The sequence below is a fragment of the Equus przewalskii genome, unplaced genomic scaffold (assembly GCF_037783145.1).
Source record: "Equus przewalskii isolate Varuska unplaced genomic scaffold, EquPr2 ChrUn-6, whole genome shotgun sequence".
Taxonomy (NCBI): domain Eukaryota; kingdom Metazoa; phylum Chordata; class Mammalia; order Perissodactyla; family Equidae; genus Equus; species Equus przewalskii.
In genome coordinates, this window is record NW_027228754.1 from 3,071,078 (window position 1) to 3,090,378 (window position 19,301).

The following is a 19,301-nucleotide window of genomic DNA, read 5'->3' on the forward strand; positions in this document are numbered from 1 at the left end:
AACCAAACAAAAAAATAAAAGAAAAACACAAAAGCAAAACAAACAAAACATCAATGATGGCTTTATTTGAAGAACCTCTAACTGGAAACAAACCAAATGTCCACCAAAAAGTAGATGGACAAAAAAATATATATATACATATATATAGTAGATTCATAGATGAAATTCTATTGAACAATAGACTACTAGTACACTAATAAGTAACGTGGAAGACATAACTACACGATAGGTGAAAACAAACACACCAGATACAAAGAGTACATGCACTTTATTCCATTTTAATAAAATCATGGAAAAGACAACTCTAAGCTTACCTAGCATAAAGTATATCAGTAAGTACAAAGATGCAGTGGGTTTAACTACAAATGGGTATAAGGGTATTGGGATAATAGAAATGTTCTATTTCTTGATTGTGGTCCTTCTTACATGGGTGTATACATTTGTCAAAGTGGATAGAACTGTACACTTAAAAAAATGTGTTTTACTGTATGTAAATTATACATCCATAAAGTTGATTCAAAATTTTTAAAAAGAAACAAAAAATGTAACCAGTGAATAATACATAAATAAATTGAAGTGGTAAACATAGAAATTTAAGCAGGTGGGTACAATCTGGGTTGTTTTCTCCCCCACTAGTTTATAAGTTGTATGTACCTGTCTCGTATTCAGTGTTTAACACGTATCACTACAATTAGCAAGTGGAACCTAAAGGAATCAAAATCTAGTGAAGGGTATTGGATAGCACCACTCCTTGGGAGAATCTTCTATATATATCGCCTATCTTGTTCCCACCCTAATCCTGAGCTCTCTTGCTCCTTTTTCTTGACCATTCATTGACACATCTGCCCCACTACCCTTAACACAGCCTGCACACACTTTCTCTCTTTGTATTTAGAATAAGTTGGAAAGAGTTGCCTTTCTGTATTTAGAAAATAAGTATGGCAAGTGGCAAAGCTGCATTTTTCTTTAAGAGTTTAGGGAGAAAATGAGGGAGCTAAAGGACTGTGGACTTTCCTGACTAAGTAAAAAACATTGAAGCAAAAGGGAAACATCAATGTTTCAAATGCTACAACAATATCAGGAATTAGTATAATGATAAAAGACTATCAACATGATAGTTAATCCAACTTGGATATGGTTTGTTTGTTTTGGTTTGATTTATCACTGAGCACATATTACACACTCAGGAAAGGCACCTTTGTCATGATCATTGTCACAAAGGAGCTTATGTATTGGAAGGGGAAGAAAGAACTAAGTAACTGCAATGCAGGGTAAGAAATGATTTGTATATGTAGCAGAGTACATTTGAAGTGCTATCTGGGCTCAGATAAGGGAGAAACTGCTTCCCACTTACGGATCAGGGAAAATTTTTAGAGGATGTGACATCAGAAATATGCTTTGAAGGTTGAGTACTATTGGGCAAATGGACATTACGGGGAAGGCATTCCATACTGACTTCCAGAATTTAAGTTAGTTTATATTAATGTGGTTATAAATCAGACAGAGAAACAAAAATTTAAAGGAAGAGTAGAAAGGATGACTTTATTCTGTTGTCCTATGTTCCTGGGCTGTACAGTTCTCATTGCAGTGGGGGAAGCATGGTGAGGAATCTCGTTGGATGTTTTGGTATGAGCTGTGGAAGAAGAGAAATAGGGAGAAACTCTGCATAAATTAGAGGTAGAGATTGACAATAAGTGGGGATGGTCAAGAGATAAAAGCTAAGGGAGGTAAAAATGGAATGTGAAATAATAAATTAGGAAGAGAGGAGGAAATACAAAGACCTTACCAGCACTTCTTCAACCATAATGCAAGGACCACTAGAAGTATTAGGGGCACTATCACAGCCAAGGGGATCAAGTTCATGGAAAGCTGATGTCCTGTGAATATTGGAGAGACACATGCATGGCACTTTAAACCCACTGCCAGTGCTGCTTCATCCATTAATTTCCCTGCCTTAACATGTGTGTTAGGTATGAGTCCCATCAATCATCCTATTCCCTTCTCTGCTCAGGGAAGGGGTTCTCTTCTCCCCCCAAATCTCTTACATCTGAATGTCTCTCATGTTCCAAACCTATTCCTGGAATCAGCTGTATTCATTCCTTCTCAATATCTCTCTCATTTAGATCTGGCATCACGAAAGTTTCCTCTGCCCTACCCTCTAAGCTCAACAATCACCTTCTCATACTTACAGATTTAATCTTACTTACCCCAGTAGAGAATGATGTCTTGGTCTCCTAGACTGCTGTGCCTCACATGGCAAGACAGGCCAGCTGCCTCCTGAGCATCTACATTCAGGATCACCCGAAGATACCATGTCCCATCAACATTGGGCATCACGTCACCTTGCTGACTGCCCGGATGCTCCTGTTCACCCCGCATCCACATCACCCAAATAGGCTTTGGGTAGAATCCGGAGACATGACAAACCAGCAACAGCTGGCTAGACCCATGGAAGGGGCTACTAGACAGCCAGGCCTCTGGCCTCACTGCAGAGGACATGAAAGTTATTCAGACGAGGACTGTAACACAGCTTAGGGACACATAATCCAAATTACTATGCATGTATTATCCTCCTCTAGAAATGTTTTGCCCACAACCCCTCTCCCTCTTGAACTTTTCCTTGTCCTAGCTTTGAAGGGGATGTTTAGAAGGGTCGAGACTTGGAAAAATCTTAGAGGAAGGGGCTGGACTAACCTTGCCTCTGGAGATCCATCTTCCCTGCATCGAGCAGACCCAAGACAAATCGGGGGCAGATGTTTCTGATGAGCTTAAACACTGTTTCCTTGATGACTTCATACTGATTGATTACATCACAGACCCTCTGGGCCCTACTCTCACCCTCTGGAGATGGTACCCATGACATGTTTTGAAAACTCAGGAAATCTGTTCCTTGATAAGCGACCTGGAGGAAGCTTTTTGTGGTCTTTCCAGAATGCAGCTCACAACCGGCTGTCACCTGTAATTCAAAGGGATCTGGGAAAAGGGAGGAAGGAGAAAGAGAGATTCAGTAAAAAATGAGAGGAATGATATAAGACCCTAGGGCCTTTTAGAAAAGTGAGCAAGAAGGTTTTATATGGGTGTGAGAATGAGTCAAAGATGCGTTTGTTCAGGAACAAGGAAGATAAGAAGTGTTGGGATGGGGAAGGGAGCATGAGGGATAAATGCCAAGAATTAAGAGTTTAATTTGGAGAAGTTGGGGAGAAAGGATAGGTGAGGCACATGATATAGGTTAAAGGAAGTGAGGGAGGAACCCATGCAAGGGAGGTGGGAGTGCAGCATTCCAGGGTGCATGAAATGGGTCATAATAGTTGTTGGACTACGGGCATAAACCTTTGAAGAAATTGAATGGAGGAAGCAATCATATTTTAAGGTAGTCAAGCACAGAGTGGGACAATTGCATGAATCTGGGTTTTAAGCCATAGAAGAGAGACCACTGAGGAAAGATAAAAGAGCACAAGAAAAAAAGTGTCCAGAAGAAGCAAGAGTCTAGGAAATCTTGAGAAGTCAATGTCTGGAAAAACCCCCCAAATGTTTATGAAAGAAGATTTTTATGGTGTTACGGGAATATTAAACAGTCCAGAAAGGTGTGAGAATATTTCCCAGAAATAGAAGAAGTTTCTTAAGGATTCCCTTAATTGAATAGATTGAACTTACATTCAAACTGCAATTGACAGCCACAGTCTTGAATCCTCTGAGTTAATCCACTGAAGTAGACACGGAACAGCAGCTCCAGCTCTACCAACTCCTTACTGCTGAAGTTACCCTTGGACCAGGTGTGCAGGAAAATTATTGTGCCTGATTCACTGTCCCAGCCATGAGTCTGCAACTCATCCAGCCAACCCGAGCCCTGATTTTGTGCCCAGGAGTGGTTGGCAAAGGATGAGATCTGGATGACACGGAACAAGATGTCTTCTTGGACCACTATGAGGGGTAGAAAGTGAGGTAGTTTAAGGAAAAAAAAAAAGCAGGCAGGAAGGAGAGAAGATAGAAAATGAACCAGTTACCGAACAGATAGATATGCTATGTCTACCTTAAGGATGTTTTCCTAACACTGGGCCCCATGCTCTACCATCATCCTTAAAAAGAGTAAACTAGACATGGAGACAGGAATGCTCAGATTGTAAGCATTCTGGTATCCTTAAAGTCCAACTCCATCATGGGAAAGTCCACTACTCTCCACCCAGATCTGTTCAACTGGGCAGCTGACAGATGTTCTTATCATCTGCATTGTCATCTCCTGAAAGAACAGATAGCAATGCAAGTTGCAGAAACAGCAAGTCATTTGTAGATGTTCTTTTCTTTCTCTCTGTTCTCAGCAAACCTACCCCTCGGTATCTGTATTCTGACTTCCTTCTTCCACCAACAGACAATCCTCACACCAACCACTTACTGTAACAAAGAGAATCTGCTGCTTCCCTCAACCTTGGGCCTCCTACCTGATTCTTTCACTTCTCCTCCAGCTTTGACTTAACATTATTCTTTCCTATCTGGATTCCAGCTGCTTTCCTTATACTAGCTTTCATCCTGTCTCCTTCCTCTCCTCAACTGCCATGGACAAAGTTGTGCGTGACATTGAAAAGTCACTTCACCTCCCTAGGACTTGCAGCTCATCTCTAAAATAAAAAAAAGAAACTACATTGTTTCCCTGGGTTCTGCCTGTTTTAACAGATCATAATTCTTTCAGTTTCTTCTCTCAACTCTGCCTCCATGTTCCATCATGTCTCTTCTTCGAGACATTCCATTGTACTCTTCCCCTCTTTAATATCCTAAAAGCATTCTCTTTTCCATTTCCCCTCTTATTTCTCCACCTTTCTCATTTTTTGATTCTCACTGGCCCACTTATAAATTGGAGAATTTGCTTTCTCAAATCTCTTATGGTTTTCCCACGCAACGGTATAAACTATAGCCAGCATTCCATTATCCTTAGAAATAAAGTTGCAGCCATCCCAGAGTGCATAGGATCCTGAAAAAATATAAAGAATAATCCCTCCTATTGAGTTTAATTCATATATTCACTCACCAAAAAGTCACTCAACACATGCTTGGTACCAAGTATCTTAGTAGGTGTGGGAACATACAGAGATTGACAATGTATTCATTCCTATCGAAGAGATTTAAACTAGAAGAAGTATATTTAAACGAAGAATTAAAATGCATTGTGATAATTACCATTTCAGTTTCTAGAATCCCAGATACAATCGTGTACAGAACAATATCCTCTAGAGAGGTATTTTGATCGCTTAACCCCGGGGCATCCATAATTTGAAGTCTTGGAAGAGCAGCATGGTTTTCAACCTGAGGGCTAAACTTCTCAGCAGTGTAAAACAGTGTTGGATTATAATTGTCAGAAAATGCAGCTTTTCAAGAGGGTGCATACAATGGAAGACATTAAAAATCTGTGTTGAAGTTAAATTTTGTGATGCAATAAAAAATATTTGTCAAAAAGGGTACCATTTGTTCATATTTGAATTTATTTAAGTAGTCCATTTGAGAAGTAGTTGGTGATTTGTCAATGGTCCTGACTGGTTAATGTGTGTGAATATGTGAATGCAAAGACTTTTTAAGACTCAGGTCATATGTTTATTACTATAATATCACTTTAATGACCTTGATTAATTCTCTGAATGCAGGGGAAGGGTCCCTTAAAATCCCATTTGTAGCATTATTCCGCTTTCAGATTTATCAACATTAATAATGAGGCTGGAAGTTACACTCAGTGAGCTCTTTCGATTATAGTCACAGATATTTTGCAATTTCTATGAGGTACAAACTCCTCTATGAACAATAAACAGTTTAAGCCCCATCCAAATCACTCATAAGAACCAAATCTCATCTTTGCCCAAATCTTCTTGTCAATGGCAAACTCTTAGTTTGTGGTTTTAGGAAACGATCAGCAGATATAATGCTTTATGTTTATTACATTTTTCCCCATGGGCTTAGAGGAAAAACCCAATCTTCCTATTCCCCTGTCATTGGGTTAGGGTCATGTGACCGAGTTCTGGGCAGCAAAGTGTGCTGATCATCTTGCCCTACAGTGCCAGCTTGGAGGACACCTGTTAAAGACAACAGAGCTGCAAGACAGAGAAGGGCTGACTGATCTACACAGAGTTTGCCTGCATGAGAAGTAAACTCCCTTGTGTGTAGCCTCTAATATTCTCAAGTTTATTTATAACTGCAGCACAACCTAATGATACTGGTTAATTTTATAGAAACTGTTAATTGGGATCCTTTCCCTCCTCCTGAATTCAGAATCAAATGAGATAAAGATATAGAACATAAGATAGATGAATCAACCTGTCAACTTTACTTCTGATAAAGCTGCTAAAAAATTTCCCTTAAGTGTGTAATCCAAGTAATCTTGCTAATATTGAACTTTAAATGACGTGGCCTTACTCACTGTTACAAACTCATTCTTTGTGTCCTCTGCAAATTCAAATGTTGAAGCCCTAACTCCCAGCATGGTTGTAGTTGGAGGTAGTGCCTCTAAGAAAGTAATTAAGGTTAAATGAGATCCTAAGAGTGGGGCCTCATAAGAAGAGAGACGGGAGAGTGAGCCCTCTCCTCTCTCTCTTGCTCACTCTCTCTCTCCCCACATTCAGAGGAAAGGTCAGGTGAGGGCATATCAAGAAGGCAGCCATCTGTAAGCCGTGAAGAGAGCCTTCACAAGACACCAAATTGTTTTGGATTTCTAGTCTCAAGAACTGTTAGAAAATAAACTGTGGTTTAAGCCACCCAGCCTGTGGTATCTTGTTATGTCAGCCTGAGCAGACGAATTCTCTCACTTAGTCAAGGCAAAGCTGGAAAACCCCTAAGCTTCCCCATCTGAGGGTCTCTTCCTATGCGAGACAGGGCACGGAGGAGGACATGAGAATTGACAGTTCTGAGGGGAACTTGGCTTCAGAGGTAAAGAGGGGGAAGAAGGTGTTGACATATTACATACACAGTCTCTCTCCTAGACTCACCAATGAGATAATTCACTCTATTTTCATGGGAAAGAATAAGGAGTGAGGAAAGAAACAAAAAATATTTAGGGAAAATTCTCCTTTGAGGGAATGAGAAGAGCAGATAGCCCCATCCCATGACATGGCGATACCCATTCAATCGTCCAAACAGAAACCCAGAAACCTGCATTCTTTGGAAACTTACTTCTCCTTGACTCCCCACAGTCACCACATCACTATATCATTTCTCTCCATAATTCGTAAAATCTGCCTCTTCCTCTCTAACTCCACTGACGTTTAGTTCTACTTTCATCATGTGTGACCCAGATTACAACCACAATAACTGAGCTGTACGTCACAATCCAAACCCTCTCCAGATCTCTTCAGCACTCTGCTCCAGAGTTGCTCCGTAAAATGTAAACCTGACTGTGTCAAGCTCATGATTAAAATATTTCAATTACTTTCATGAAAAATAAACCAAACTCCTAAGGATGTTAGTTCAACAGACAAAGACTCATCCAGCTCAAGCTCCAACAAAAAGGGTGGGGGAGGTAGAGGGGAGTGGGTTCCATGAGAAGGGAAACTGACAGACTATTTGGACTGGTGAATACTTATGAACATAGATCCAAGAATCTGAAATTTATATAAAAGGCAATGAAGAGAGAAAGAGGTGGTTATACAGGCTGTCTAGATACACACAATCAGATGTGTGGGATATTCTATGCTTAGACTCCAGCCTGAGTAGAGAGTCCTGGATATCTTGGGGGAGCCCAGTGCTTTTTCTCTCTCACCAGCCTTCCACAGGCTCCCTCTGTTCACCTCATTTGTGCTCAGGCCAAGGGCATCCTCATGTTCATCTTTTCCTGAGTTCTTAACTGGCTCTCACCCAAGTTCATCTCAGTGGATGATTTTTGTTCCCCTAGAAAGAGAGCTCTCCTCAGAACTCTGGTGTCATGTCCCTACCCCACACAATTTCACATTCCATCAACCTCCTCTCTGCCAGTGGAAACCTTACCCCGGTCACTTCCCTATTTGAGAAGCCACACTCCTTCCCACAACCACATGTCTTTTGCTAGACCTTTTATTTCCCACTCAGCACTTCTTCCAGTTATTCTGTCCCCTTTGTGGCTTCCAGCAGCAGTCCTTGACTCTATTCTGTGTCCTCCTCCCTCTCATATGTACAACAGTGGAAAGGGTCCCATCCTCAGGGTAAGAATACACTCTTAGAGGGACCACTTACTAGAATGCATTGATTAACACTCCAGATCTCAGTTTCCTTCACTGTGAAATGACTGGATTGAAACAACTTGATATTCTCTAACTCTGCTTCAACTTTAACCTTCTTTGGTGTAGTCTGTGTTCACATTGATTTATATTTACATAGTTTTTTCTTTCTCTGATCATCTATATTGTGTGTTCATTCACAGTATGTCAATATTTTCATGCACAGATAATCCTATAGCATTCATAGTTATATAATTTAATCATTTCATTTTTGAATACTTTTCTTTTGTATGCAAGTATTATTAAGGAGTTTTCACTATTAACATATGATAACTCTGCTCATCTTTTACTCATTCTCATTCATCAGATGATTTTTTCATCTCTAAAAAACTTTCAACATAAATTAAATAATAATAATGATAATAATACATATGAGGTTTTCAAAAAAGCAACCAGAACCTAGTTGTTTTATTCACCAGTTGAAAAATTTTGTGTACAATAAATGTTTCAAAACCTTCTATCTTTTCTTCAACTTTTTACTGAAGTATAATCAGCATTCAAAAAGTACACAATAGATAATTATAAAGATCATTGAATTATCACAAAGAGAACACCCCTGTGTTCTGCAATTCTGGTCAAAAAGTAGGATATCACCAGCACCTCAGTAGACTCCTTATGCCACTCCCCAAATTACTCCATCTCTCATCCCTAAACATAACCTCTATCCTGACTTCCAACATCATAATTAGTTTTTCTACACCTTTGTAATACTTTGCTTTCTCCCTAAAGAATACAGTTTTTTCTTGCATGATGACAAATTATTTTGGTTTTTCTTTGTCTAAAAAACAGTATTTATCTTCAGTTTTGATTATATATTCATTAAATATAGAATTCTAGATCTTTAGTTATATTGCCTTAGCCTGCTGAAAACATTACATTAATTTCTGTATTTAAGAACTTAAGAAGCCAGATGATAATCAAATTATCACTCAACTCTAGGAAATTAGTCTGTAGTCTCTGGCTATTTTTAAGACATTCTCATTGTCTCTGGTTTTCAGTAGTTTTACTATGATGTACATGGAATGACTTACTTTTTGTTCACTTTGCCCTGGCTCATTAGAATATTTGAACCCCACTTTCTCTTTTGGTGAGTCATTATTTCATCTCAATCATTACCTACTCCATTCTCTCTTTTGTCATTTTGTGATGCCAGCTACACATATGTTTGACCTTTTCATAGTATTCCCTCAATTGCATACTTCGTCTTTTTTGTACTTTCCAAACTTTTGCCCATCCAAAATTCAATCTGGATTCATTCTTCTAATCTATCTTCCAGTTCACAAATTCGTTCTTCAGTGGGGTCTTATCCACTATTACAACTATCCATTCATTGTTGGTTTATTTTGCTACTATCATTTATTATTCCATATTAGAATTTTGTTTTGTTCTTTCTTTAGAGCTGCCACTTCTCTGCAAAAATTCTCAATCTTGTTTTTATCTCCTCTAACATGTTAAGCCTATGTATTTTAAAGTCTATGCCTGATAACTCCATTGTCCAGGACCCTGGTAAGTCTGTGTCTGTTCTCTGTTGTCCTTTATTTTAAATTTTTATTCATTTTACCCTGTCACTCTATATTTCTGTGTGGTGTTTTGCTTTGTTTTGTTTTCATCTTTGAGTGTTGATCATTTAGATTTAAAAAATATAGAAATAATTTGAGGCTTAGGATAATGTTATCTTCCTCCAGAATCATTTAGGGGCACTGGCAATACAAAATCACCTTATTAATTTCAGAGATTAAGAAAATTTGGATCTTAGTTACAGTCTCTGCAAAGATCACTCTCCTGCTCCACACTTACCCCTAGGATGCAGCGCTTTAAAGTTACAATTCAAAATTCAGGCCACAGTGATATCTTTGAAGATTTATGACTCCGCTGAAAGCTTTGCTTAGCTTCTCAGTCTCTTTAGCTGCCTCTCTGTGGAGTCAGCAGATGCCCCTAGGGGAAAAGCAGCCCAAATACAAAGCTCACCTCTGTGAGTTTCTGTCTTCTACCAGATAATGACCCAGGAATTCATCTCTGCCTTGGGGCAGATTTTATTTGATATTTATCCTACTGTTTCTGGTTGTTCTTGACAGGAGAGTTGGTCCAAATTAGGTAGTCTACCCTTTCCAGAAGCAGAAGACCTCTTGTTTCTTTATTAATTGTTTATTTATAAAACTTACCATCCCTTCATGTGTAAAGCTACATTTTTTTTTTTTTTTTGTCAGAAATCTAGGCAATAACAAAGCTAGCATAGACAAATTGAGACTATACAGTAGGAAGTGACTCCTGAGCCTGGCTACAAGTCTCATGAATTCAGGGTTAGCTTCTTCACAGGTCTCCTTTTTGACCATGAAGCCAATTCAAAATGGCATGGGAGAGGAAGCACATTTGGGGCATCTCATCTAGGCTGCACACCTAGACTGAAAGCCAAGGCAAAAGTTATATTTTTCTGTCTAATGTTTTAAACTAATCAATATCTAAGCACTCTCTGATTCCTTTAACAAAATCTTTGCCTTAGCCATTCTGGCTGGGGCAGGCTGGTTGAAGATCAGTGCTTATAGAATCTCATGCACATTGTCTAAGTTTACTTTGGACTATGGTGTGTGTTTTCAATACTGACTTTGTTGGTGAGGCTTATGCATTTATTTAAGGTCCAGCAAGTAAATCCCTACTTCCACAGCAACATACTCTTGCACGAGCAGATGCTGTGGTCAACCACCAATATACTCCCTTCAGGACAAATATGCTCCTTCATTCAGCTTAGGGAGGTATTAGCTACTGACTACTCACAAATATGTCCCTATCTAGGAATTGCCTTCAGTGAAAGAGTTTCTTTGTCCAAAGGCATGTCCCTTCCCTGCGGAAAGCTCACATCAAATGTTGGAATAAAAAGGTACAGCTCCATTAGTTGGAGGAAGTCTCTGAAGGGCCATCCTAGCTGTAAGACTCTCTGTAAGTTTGATTAAATCCTCTGTTGCAACTGCATCACAGTTCAACCTCTCACCCTGCTTAGTCCTGCTTCCTTTTCTCTTTTACAGGTGTGGTTCCTGAGAGCACTTCCTAATAAATGTTTTACTTGCTGAGGTCCATCTGAGTCTGTTTCATCAGAAACAGACCCAAAACACTCCTCTATATAAAAACAGCCACTTGACATGACAAAGCCATCCTAAGAAGCAACAATGTGCCACAGCAAAAACCTCAAAAGGACACTAGATGCCAAGACCTACAACTATCTGTCCAGGCCACAAAGTTAAAGAGGCTGCTGAACAGCATCTCAAAGCCAGTTATCTTGAACCCTATAGGCCACTGAATACCAACAAGATAAAAACTCGTGTGGTCATGCCCTAATTTCTAAAGCCAAAGACCATTTTATTTGGCTCCAACAAAAGATTCTCACAAATTACTTTATCCTCCATTTCCACAATATTTTTTCTCCACAGTTCTCTTCTAACAAAGGCCCCAGCAGTGCCTTTGTAAATTGTCTGCTTAACTGAATTTATTCTCCTAAACTACATCCATTAATTTTTCATGTTATCAAAATTAATGAAAATATATGCTAAAAACTATTCCAACTTTGATTATAACTTCCTTGGTTATTGTCTTAAGTTACAGCTCTTCCCTAGATTAAATACAGGTGAAGTTACATATTCTACTTTGGATTTATCTCAGTAAAATGAGCTCGTAAAGAGCTACATATAAACATTTCATGAATGAAAGTTGTCAACTTTTAATTGATTTTCAGCCAACATCCTGGATTCGTTAGCATCAAGTTTGGCTGCAAATGATAGAAAATTCAGATGAACAATATCTTTAAAAAGATGTGGTTATATTTCTGTTTTGAGAAAATGCTAAAAGTAGGCAATTCAGGGTTGTTCTGGCTTTACACTGGTCACATACATGGTTCTTAGTTTCCTCTTTTGTTTGGGGGTTTTTTGGATTTTTTGTTTTGCTTTGTTTCTTTTGTTTTGGTTTTTCCATGCTTGATCCTCATTCCAAAGGTCATCCCATACTCTGAGATGGCTGCCAGATGTCCTTCCATCAAATCCACCTTTTAGCTGGCAGATAGGAGAAAGGAGGAAGCTTTCCACTGCTTCAGATTCACTTCCCAGAAACTGTACACTTCATCAGTCAACTGCAGTCACATAACCACAACAAACTAAAAGGGTGGCTAAGAGATGCAGCTTTTATTCTGCCCAACTAACAATTGGGGTGTTAATTTATTCTAGAGGAATTGGGAAATAGATTCTGGGAGACAACTAGGGGTAAAACACTCTTTGGAAGTTCACTATCCATTTAGGTTTGTCGGTGTATAGTTCGTAACCAGTTTCACTTAAATAGGTAACCTGGAAATAAAATTGTTCAAAGCTTAAAGACCATAGGTGCTTTTCTCAGGACACTTTACATGCAAATTAAGGCTCACAATTGTTTTAAATATTTTCTTGTCTAACGTCATGTTCTCTCTGAGGCAGAATTGATTGTGCATTGGGGATGGAAAGACTTGTAGTTGGGCCAGCAAGTGCCTATATCTAAGAACAGAACCAGAATTATATTTCAAGAAGAATGTTGTTACTCTCTATGGGTGTTATCAGCCTCCCAAGAGCAAACCTGAGATTCAAGCGGCAGTTCTTGAGTACATCTCCAAAAGCCACTCGAAATTTCCAATTGCCTGTTCCACCCATAGCTCAATTGATTATTAAAGTTCCTGCTCTGTATTTAACAAATAATATAAAATTGTTGTACATAAGGCATACGTTACGGTACATAATCTAAAAGTCACTGCTCATCAAAAATAATTATATTAGTGCAACATAAACAATATGTATAAGAGACTTACAGTCTACTCATTCCTATAGATAATGCAAAGCCTATGCCTGAGTTTGTCTGAACATCAGAGAGCTGCCCACCTGGACCAGATCATGTAGTGTTGTGCAGAATTATTTTCCCCATGTTTTATTTTAGGCTGAGATAATCATCTTACTTTAAGTGACTCAAAACAAACAGGCCTGTGAACCTGGCAAAATTTACCAAATGAACTTTCTTAAGAACATTGTTCACTGAACCAAATAGTTTCTTCTTTATAAGAACTGATGGGACAAATTTCTCTGTGGCCTCAAGATCAGGAATAGATATACTTTTCCTGAACCGCTTATTTGTCTTTATCTTCTAGACACTGTGAATATGTAACTAATCCTGTCTTAATCATCTTATATTCCTCTAATAATTTGCAACCCACATACAGCCAGTGTATAGGGTATCATGACACTTTTTAAAATTTACTCCACTCTTGGCTTCATCATTTTTTACCAGCCGTATATTCCCTTGGATTCTATTCTATATTATAATTACTATATTTTTAATATTATGCGCTTGTTTTTGTAGGTAATTTTCAATTATTTTTAGACCTAAAAAGTTGTGAATTTCAGCATGGATTTGTAAGCTGCTTGATGATTCCGGGGACTTCTAATATTTTAGTAATAAATGGAATGCTGAAACTTTGCTTTAAGCTCTACTATCACCGAGTGATATCCTTTATCCTAATATGTAGCTTTTGATGATTACAAAAAGCTTGACATTTTCAAGCAGAGGTTTTTGGTGTTGCAGATATTTTGATTCTGTGCCCAGAAATATAAGTATTTTATACAATATTGTATATTTTCATGTTTTTTCCCTGAGAAGATACCTCCTTTGGTACACCCCATTATCCCAATTCGGTCTCTATTCCGTAGAGCTTCATCAAACATTTTCCAATTTTGGCCTCGTTGTGTTTTGTTTTGCCTTTGTAATGTTATGTGCAGATTGTTGAGCGAATCATTCTCCTCCATTTAAAAGTTCATGGATATCATTTGGTCTGAGCAGAGCTCATCTATAAACTGTTTGGTTTATTTATTTATCCCCATTTGCTTCTCTTCACCACATTCTAATATATTAATGTGTTACCCTTCTGTTTCTGAGTGTTTTATAAAATATGGTGTTGTTTGATGTGTACAATTTTAATTTCCACAAAAAGTGCTGTACTATATGCTTCATTTATTAATGTATTTAATTCAGCACTTTTTTAAGACCCTCCATTACTCTGTGTCTAGTCTGCTGCTTCTACCTGCTGCGTAGAATCCCATAGTGTGTATCTACCACGTTTTACTTATTCCACGTATTCCCATAGGGATGAACATCTAGCATGCTTCCAAGACCTCAGCGCTTTAAAAATGCTGTGATAAACATGTTTATATATGATCCCTCTGGAGGCGGGTAAATATTTTCTATTGTGAATATTCAGAAGTGAGACTGCAGGGTCAAAATGTACATATTAGACAAGATACTGCTGCAAACTCTCCAGAATTACTTCACCGCCAACAATGCATGAGGATGGCCACCACTCCCACATCCCTGCAAACACTGGGCTTCTGCAACTTTCTGATTTTGCCAAGTTCGCGAGGTAAAATGCGATCCTGTCTTAATTTGCATTTCTCTGCTTACTAACGAGTTTGAGTAGAATTTAATTTCAACAAAAGATATTATATGTATGCTTCATTCATTAATGTATTCATTCAGCACTCTTTTGAACACTTTCCGTTATTACTCTGTGTATATATGTATAAAATATATATAATTTTAATTTTTAGAATTCCAAATACTTCTGTCAATTTTTCACCCTTTAATTTTGTTCCGTGTATATTTTATTGAAGAGAAAGTCATAATTTTATAATGTAAATTCAACAATTTTTACTTTTAATTTAATTCAATTTAATTATTATTTTTTTGAAAAAAGCCCCGTCAATTGTATACAGTTTGTGGTTCAGAAGAAACAACATGCAAAACAGTAGAACAGTCTGTGCTGCCACCCCCCACCCCCACCTGGACATGCCCACTCCTATCTGCCAGGGGATGGAGAACCCAGGACCCCCGCCCAGCAGGAACTGACTTAGTTAGAGGCCCTTAGGAAGAGCCAAGTCCTTGGAAGCCAAGGTCTGGAGCAACAGGCACCAGCACCCTCAGGGGCCCTTGTTTAACTGAAACTGTGTATGGTGGGTGGGGGGAATGACTGGCCATGGCCCATTTTTCCCCAAGGCTCTATAGTTTGCAAATCCGGAATTTAGTTTAAGAAATAATTCCCCACTAATACCTCATAAAGATATTCTCTATATCAGACGCTACTAACTTTGTAGTATTATCTTTTGCGTTTAGGACTTTATTCTATTGTGAACAAACCTTTGCTTAACTCCTTCAAAATGATTTAGATATTTGTAATCATTTATTCTTCTATATAATATAAAAAATAGATTTATTAAGTACCTCCAAAATCCAGTTGGAATGTTAGTCAGAAATTTACTAATGTTATACAATAATTTTAAAAGAATTATAATTTTTTATAATAATTTCTTCCATAAAATTCCAATTATCAGAAATACTCTTATGATCTTTAATAGTTTTTAGAATTTCTCTGTAGAGTTCTTATATATTCCTTCTTTAGCTAAATTTTAGTTATGTTATAGACTCGTGCAGTATCTTATTTTCTTTTGTTTCTTGCTTATATAAAAAAGGGTTGTTGATTTTTTAAAAGTTTGTGTCTAGATTTTCATGATAGCATTAATGGTTCACTTTTTTATTCTCTTAGTCTTCTAGATAGAAGTCACATCATCTGAAAAAAAAACTTATTCCCTTGAAATACTTCCAGTTTTATTTATATGTTAAATTTATAACATGTTATAAGCTTTCTTGTTATTCCCAATATTTTGCTATTTTTTTATTTTCTTGTATGCAAGCATATGATCTGCAAATAATGATTTTTTTATTTATTTGTATTTTCATATCTCTTTATTTTTCTAGTCTTACTGGATTATCTAGGACTTTTAGTATTCTACTGAAAAGTAATGACTATAGTAGGCAGACATCTTGTTCTTGATTTTCACTGGATGCTTTAAAGCTTCAAAATTAGATATATCACATGTAGGTTGTTTGTAGCTACATTTGACCACATGGTGGAAATTTCCTTCTATTCTGAGTTGTAATCTTTTATCAGAGTGGACATTTAAATATGCCAAATTCTTTTATGTAACTCTGGAGATAATTACATGGTTTTAATCCTTAATCTCTTGAAGGATGTGATTCTATTAAGAGATTTTTAATGGTAAACAATCTTTGCATTCTATGGATAAATCCCACTTCATTTGATGCTGGTTTTTGCTTGCATATATTTTATTGGGATCTATATACATAATTTCTTAGTAAATATATATCAATCATATTACCTAATAGTTATTATTTTAACATTTGGTTTTTTTTTTTCTGGAGGAATTCTTGCTGGCTGTACTGTCATGAAAATTTTGCTTCATAAAATTAGTTAGGATTGTTTTCCATATTTTCCTCTACCTGGAACAATGTATATGCAATATAATTATCTGCTGCTCCATGTAGTGAGGACCTAGGACTTTATGTGACTAGTAAGAACTTTGGCTACTTGTTCATTTTCTTAACAATTACTTATATATTCAGGTTTCCTCCCTCTTCTAGGATTTTTTAAATAAAATTTTATCTATAAAAAGTGTGTTGTTATAAATTATTTATATATCTTTTACTTTGAATCTGTATGTTACTTATTTGTAATATGTCTACTTTTCTAAAATTTATTACTCTTTTGATCAATCCTGATGGAGGTTTTTATGTTTTTATTAATTTTCTGAAAAAAACTAGCCTTTAGTTTTATGCCACTTTTATAAATTTTTGGTTTGCTTTTTATTTTAAATTTTAGTGCTTTTAAATTAATTTTCTACCTTCTAAATTCCTATTCATTTTTTGTTCTTTTTCTAGATTCTTCGATTAAAATCTTAACTCCTATGTTTTCATTCTGTCTTCTTTACAAATAAATGCTTTTAGAGCTATAAATTCCCCTATATGGCACTTTAGAATCATTTATGAACCCGAAAGAGAAAAGATGTGCTCACCTATGTAAAAACAATGCATGGTAATAAGATTGCAAAAACTAATCCCTAGTGACCAGTGTTTAAAAAAATCTCATAATAATTAAAATTAAACAAAAGCAGAAAGCAGAAATATATGCGTGCAGATAAGGTGCTTTGTTCACAGTCCATGTCTGCTTCCCGTTTTAAATGCTGAGTTCCTGAATTTACAAATTACCGCAGAAAATTGAACAAGGCATAAAGAAATCATTTCTGAAACTTATAGACCACACAATTATCAAATTCACCATGTCGTTTTTAGCTATGGCATCTGGACCAGTCTCTCTCCTGGACTCTTCATAAGTTTCTAACAAACCCTGACGAGGAATCAAAGTGCTGCTTCTGCTGCCGGGCGGGTGAGTGACTTTGGAAAGGCTCCCTGGTCTTCATTATTTTCTTTAGTTAAGTGGAGGCAAAAATATATACTCTCAGGGTTTGCATAAAGATGAAAAGACAATGTACTACACGTCTTTAATACACCATTAACATGTTATCAAATTTATCAATTAATGTTTCTAGCCCTCAGGCTAACATCACACAGAAAATGAATTTCAAAGCAAAAATTGTTAATACTAATTTTCATGATACATGATACAGATTGCTTTTTCCTTTATTTTTGTTAAAATTCCTCTTAATCTCTTACTCCTGCCTGAGATGAAATAATAGTTTAAAAAGCAAGACCAGATAAGAGTTTAACAAGATGAGGATGTGTATTAGAAAAAAAGCAGAAGGTCAAGAAATCAATTTTAAAGAATAGAGGAAAAGGAAGAGGGAAGTTAGAGAAATGTTGCAAGTAAGAGTAAAAATTAGCCAAGAGTTCCCTGAGGTTCACATACACCAGAGAGGATGCTTTCAGTCACAAACGAGGGAATAGCCAACTTCTTGGGCTGAAACAATAAAGGGAATTTATTAACTGCCATAACTGAGAATCAAGAGTCATTCAGGCTTTAGCTACGGTTTAATCTGGACTTTTCTATGGGTCTGCCATCTGCCTTCTGTTTTTAATGTTTTATTGTTGTTGTTCCTGTTGTTTTCAGGATTACTGAGTTATAATTGACAAATAAAAGTTGCATACATTTGATGTTTTGATATACATATATGTTATAAAGTAATCCCTACAAGCAAGCTAATTAACATATCCATCATCTCACATGGTCACTATTTTCTTTTGTTTTTCTTCTTTTTTGTGATAAAGACATTTAAGATCTACCCTTTTAGCAAGTTTTAAGTGCAAAATTTCTCTGTCTACATGCATCTGTGATTTTATCTTCAGCTTGCTTTTCTGATGCTGAAAACATGGCTTTAGTTGTTTCAAGTCTTATCCCCAGACCATAACATCCAGGACAAGACACAGCATCTCTTTTCCCTACCATCAAACACAAGAATCAAGCTTCATATAAACTGTGTCACCTTAGAGCAGGTGCCTACTGCTGAGCCATCACTCTGAGCAAGGATAAGTGGGATCTGTATCATGATTCAGCTTAAATTATAGGTTCCCTGTCCATGCTTTAACCTATCACATCATCAAGGATATTTTCTCATGATCGCCTTCGTCTGCTGAGAGTCCAAGACTACAAATGAGGCTGGAGTCAATCAACCAAAATCACATGGTTGCCACGTGAGGGTGACAAGGTAGATTGGAGCCTAGAGAAGCAACCAGTCTAATCCAGGTGGAAAGATTGCAGTGGTCCCAATGTTTGCTCTTCCACATCCCATAGTTTTCATCTTTCTCCGCTATCAAATCTCAATTTTATTTTCTCCAAATTTCCACATGTGCAGCTGCCACCAGCTGCTCTGGGTCCCTCCGGATGTTCTCCTTGCCCTGGGCTTCCTCTCTCAGCCCCCTAAACAAATTAGAGTGAAGTCCATTTCCCCTAGTTTAACCCAAATAGGTTGCTGTACTAAGGAACTAAGAAAGAAACAACAAGCAATGAAAACAGTAAACTCTAGAATCAAATGAAGGCAGCAATATTTTCAAGCTCAGAAGATAGCAATTCTTTCTCTCCCCGGTGACTGTATACTCAATAAGTTCCTGCTGCAAAGTAAATGCTTAAGAAGTATTTATTGAATTAATTAATAAATCCTAAAGTAATTGAAGTCTAGCCATGGGTATGTTGACTCACACTGCCATTCATGGTCA

General features: G+C 37.2%; 1 protein-coding gene across 2 annotated transcripts in view; it reads right to left on the reverse strand.

Annotated features, from left to right (window-relative positions):
• Positions 1-249: 249 nt before the first annotated feature.
• LOC103558905 (T-cell surface glycoprotein CD1c3) overlaps positions 250-19,301 on the reverse strand; it is a 29,591-nt gene continuing 10,539 nt past the window's right edge. For both annotated transcript variants that reach the window (XM_008532133.2, XM_008532132.2), the window contains exons 2-6: positions 3,655-3,921; positions 2,695-2,973; positions 2,208-2,486; positions 1,787-1,877; positions 250-1,633 (exon numbers count right to left, since the gene is read on the reverse strand). In XM_008532133.2, the coding sequence (XP_008530355.1) occupies positions 1,543-1,633; positions 1,787-1,877; positions 2,208-2,486; positions 2,695-2,973; positions 3,655-3,921 (1,007 nt within the window). In that variant the 3' untranslated portion in view covers positions 250-1,542. The remainder of the gene's footprint in view (positions 1,634-1,786; positions 1,878-2,207; positions 2,487-2,694; positions 2,974-3,654; positions 3,922-19,301) is intronic.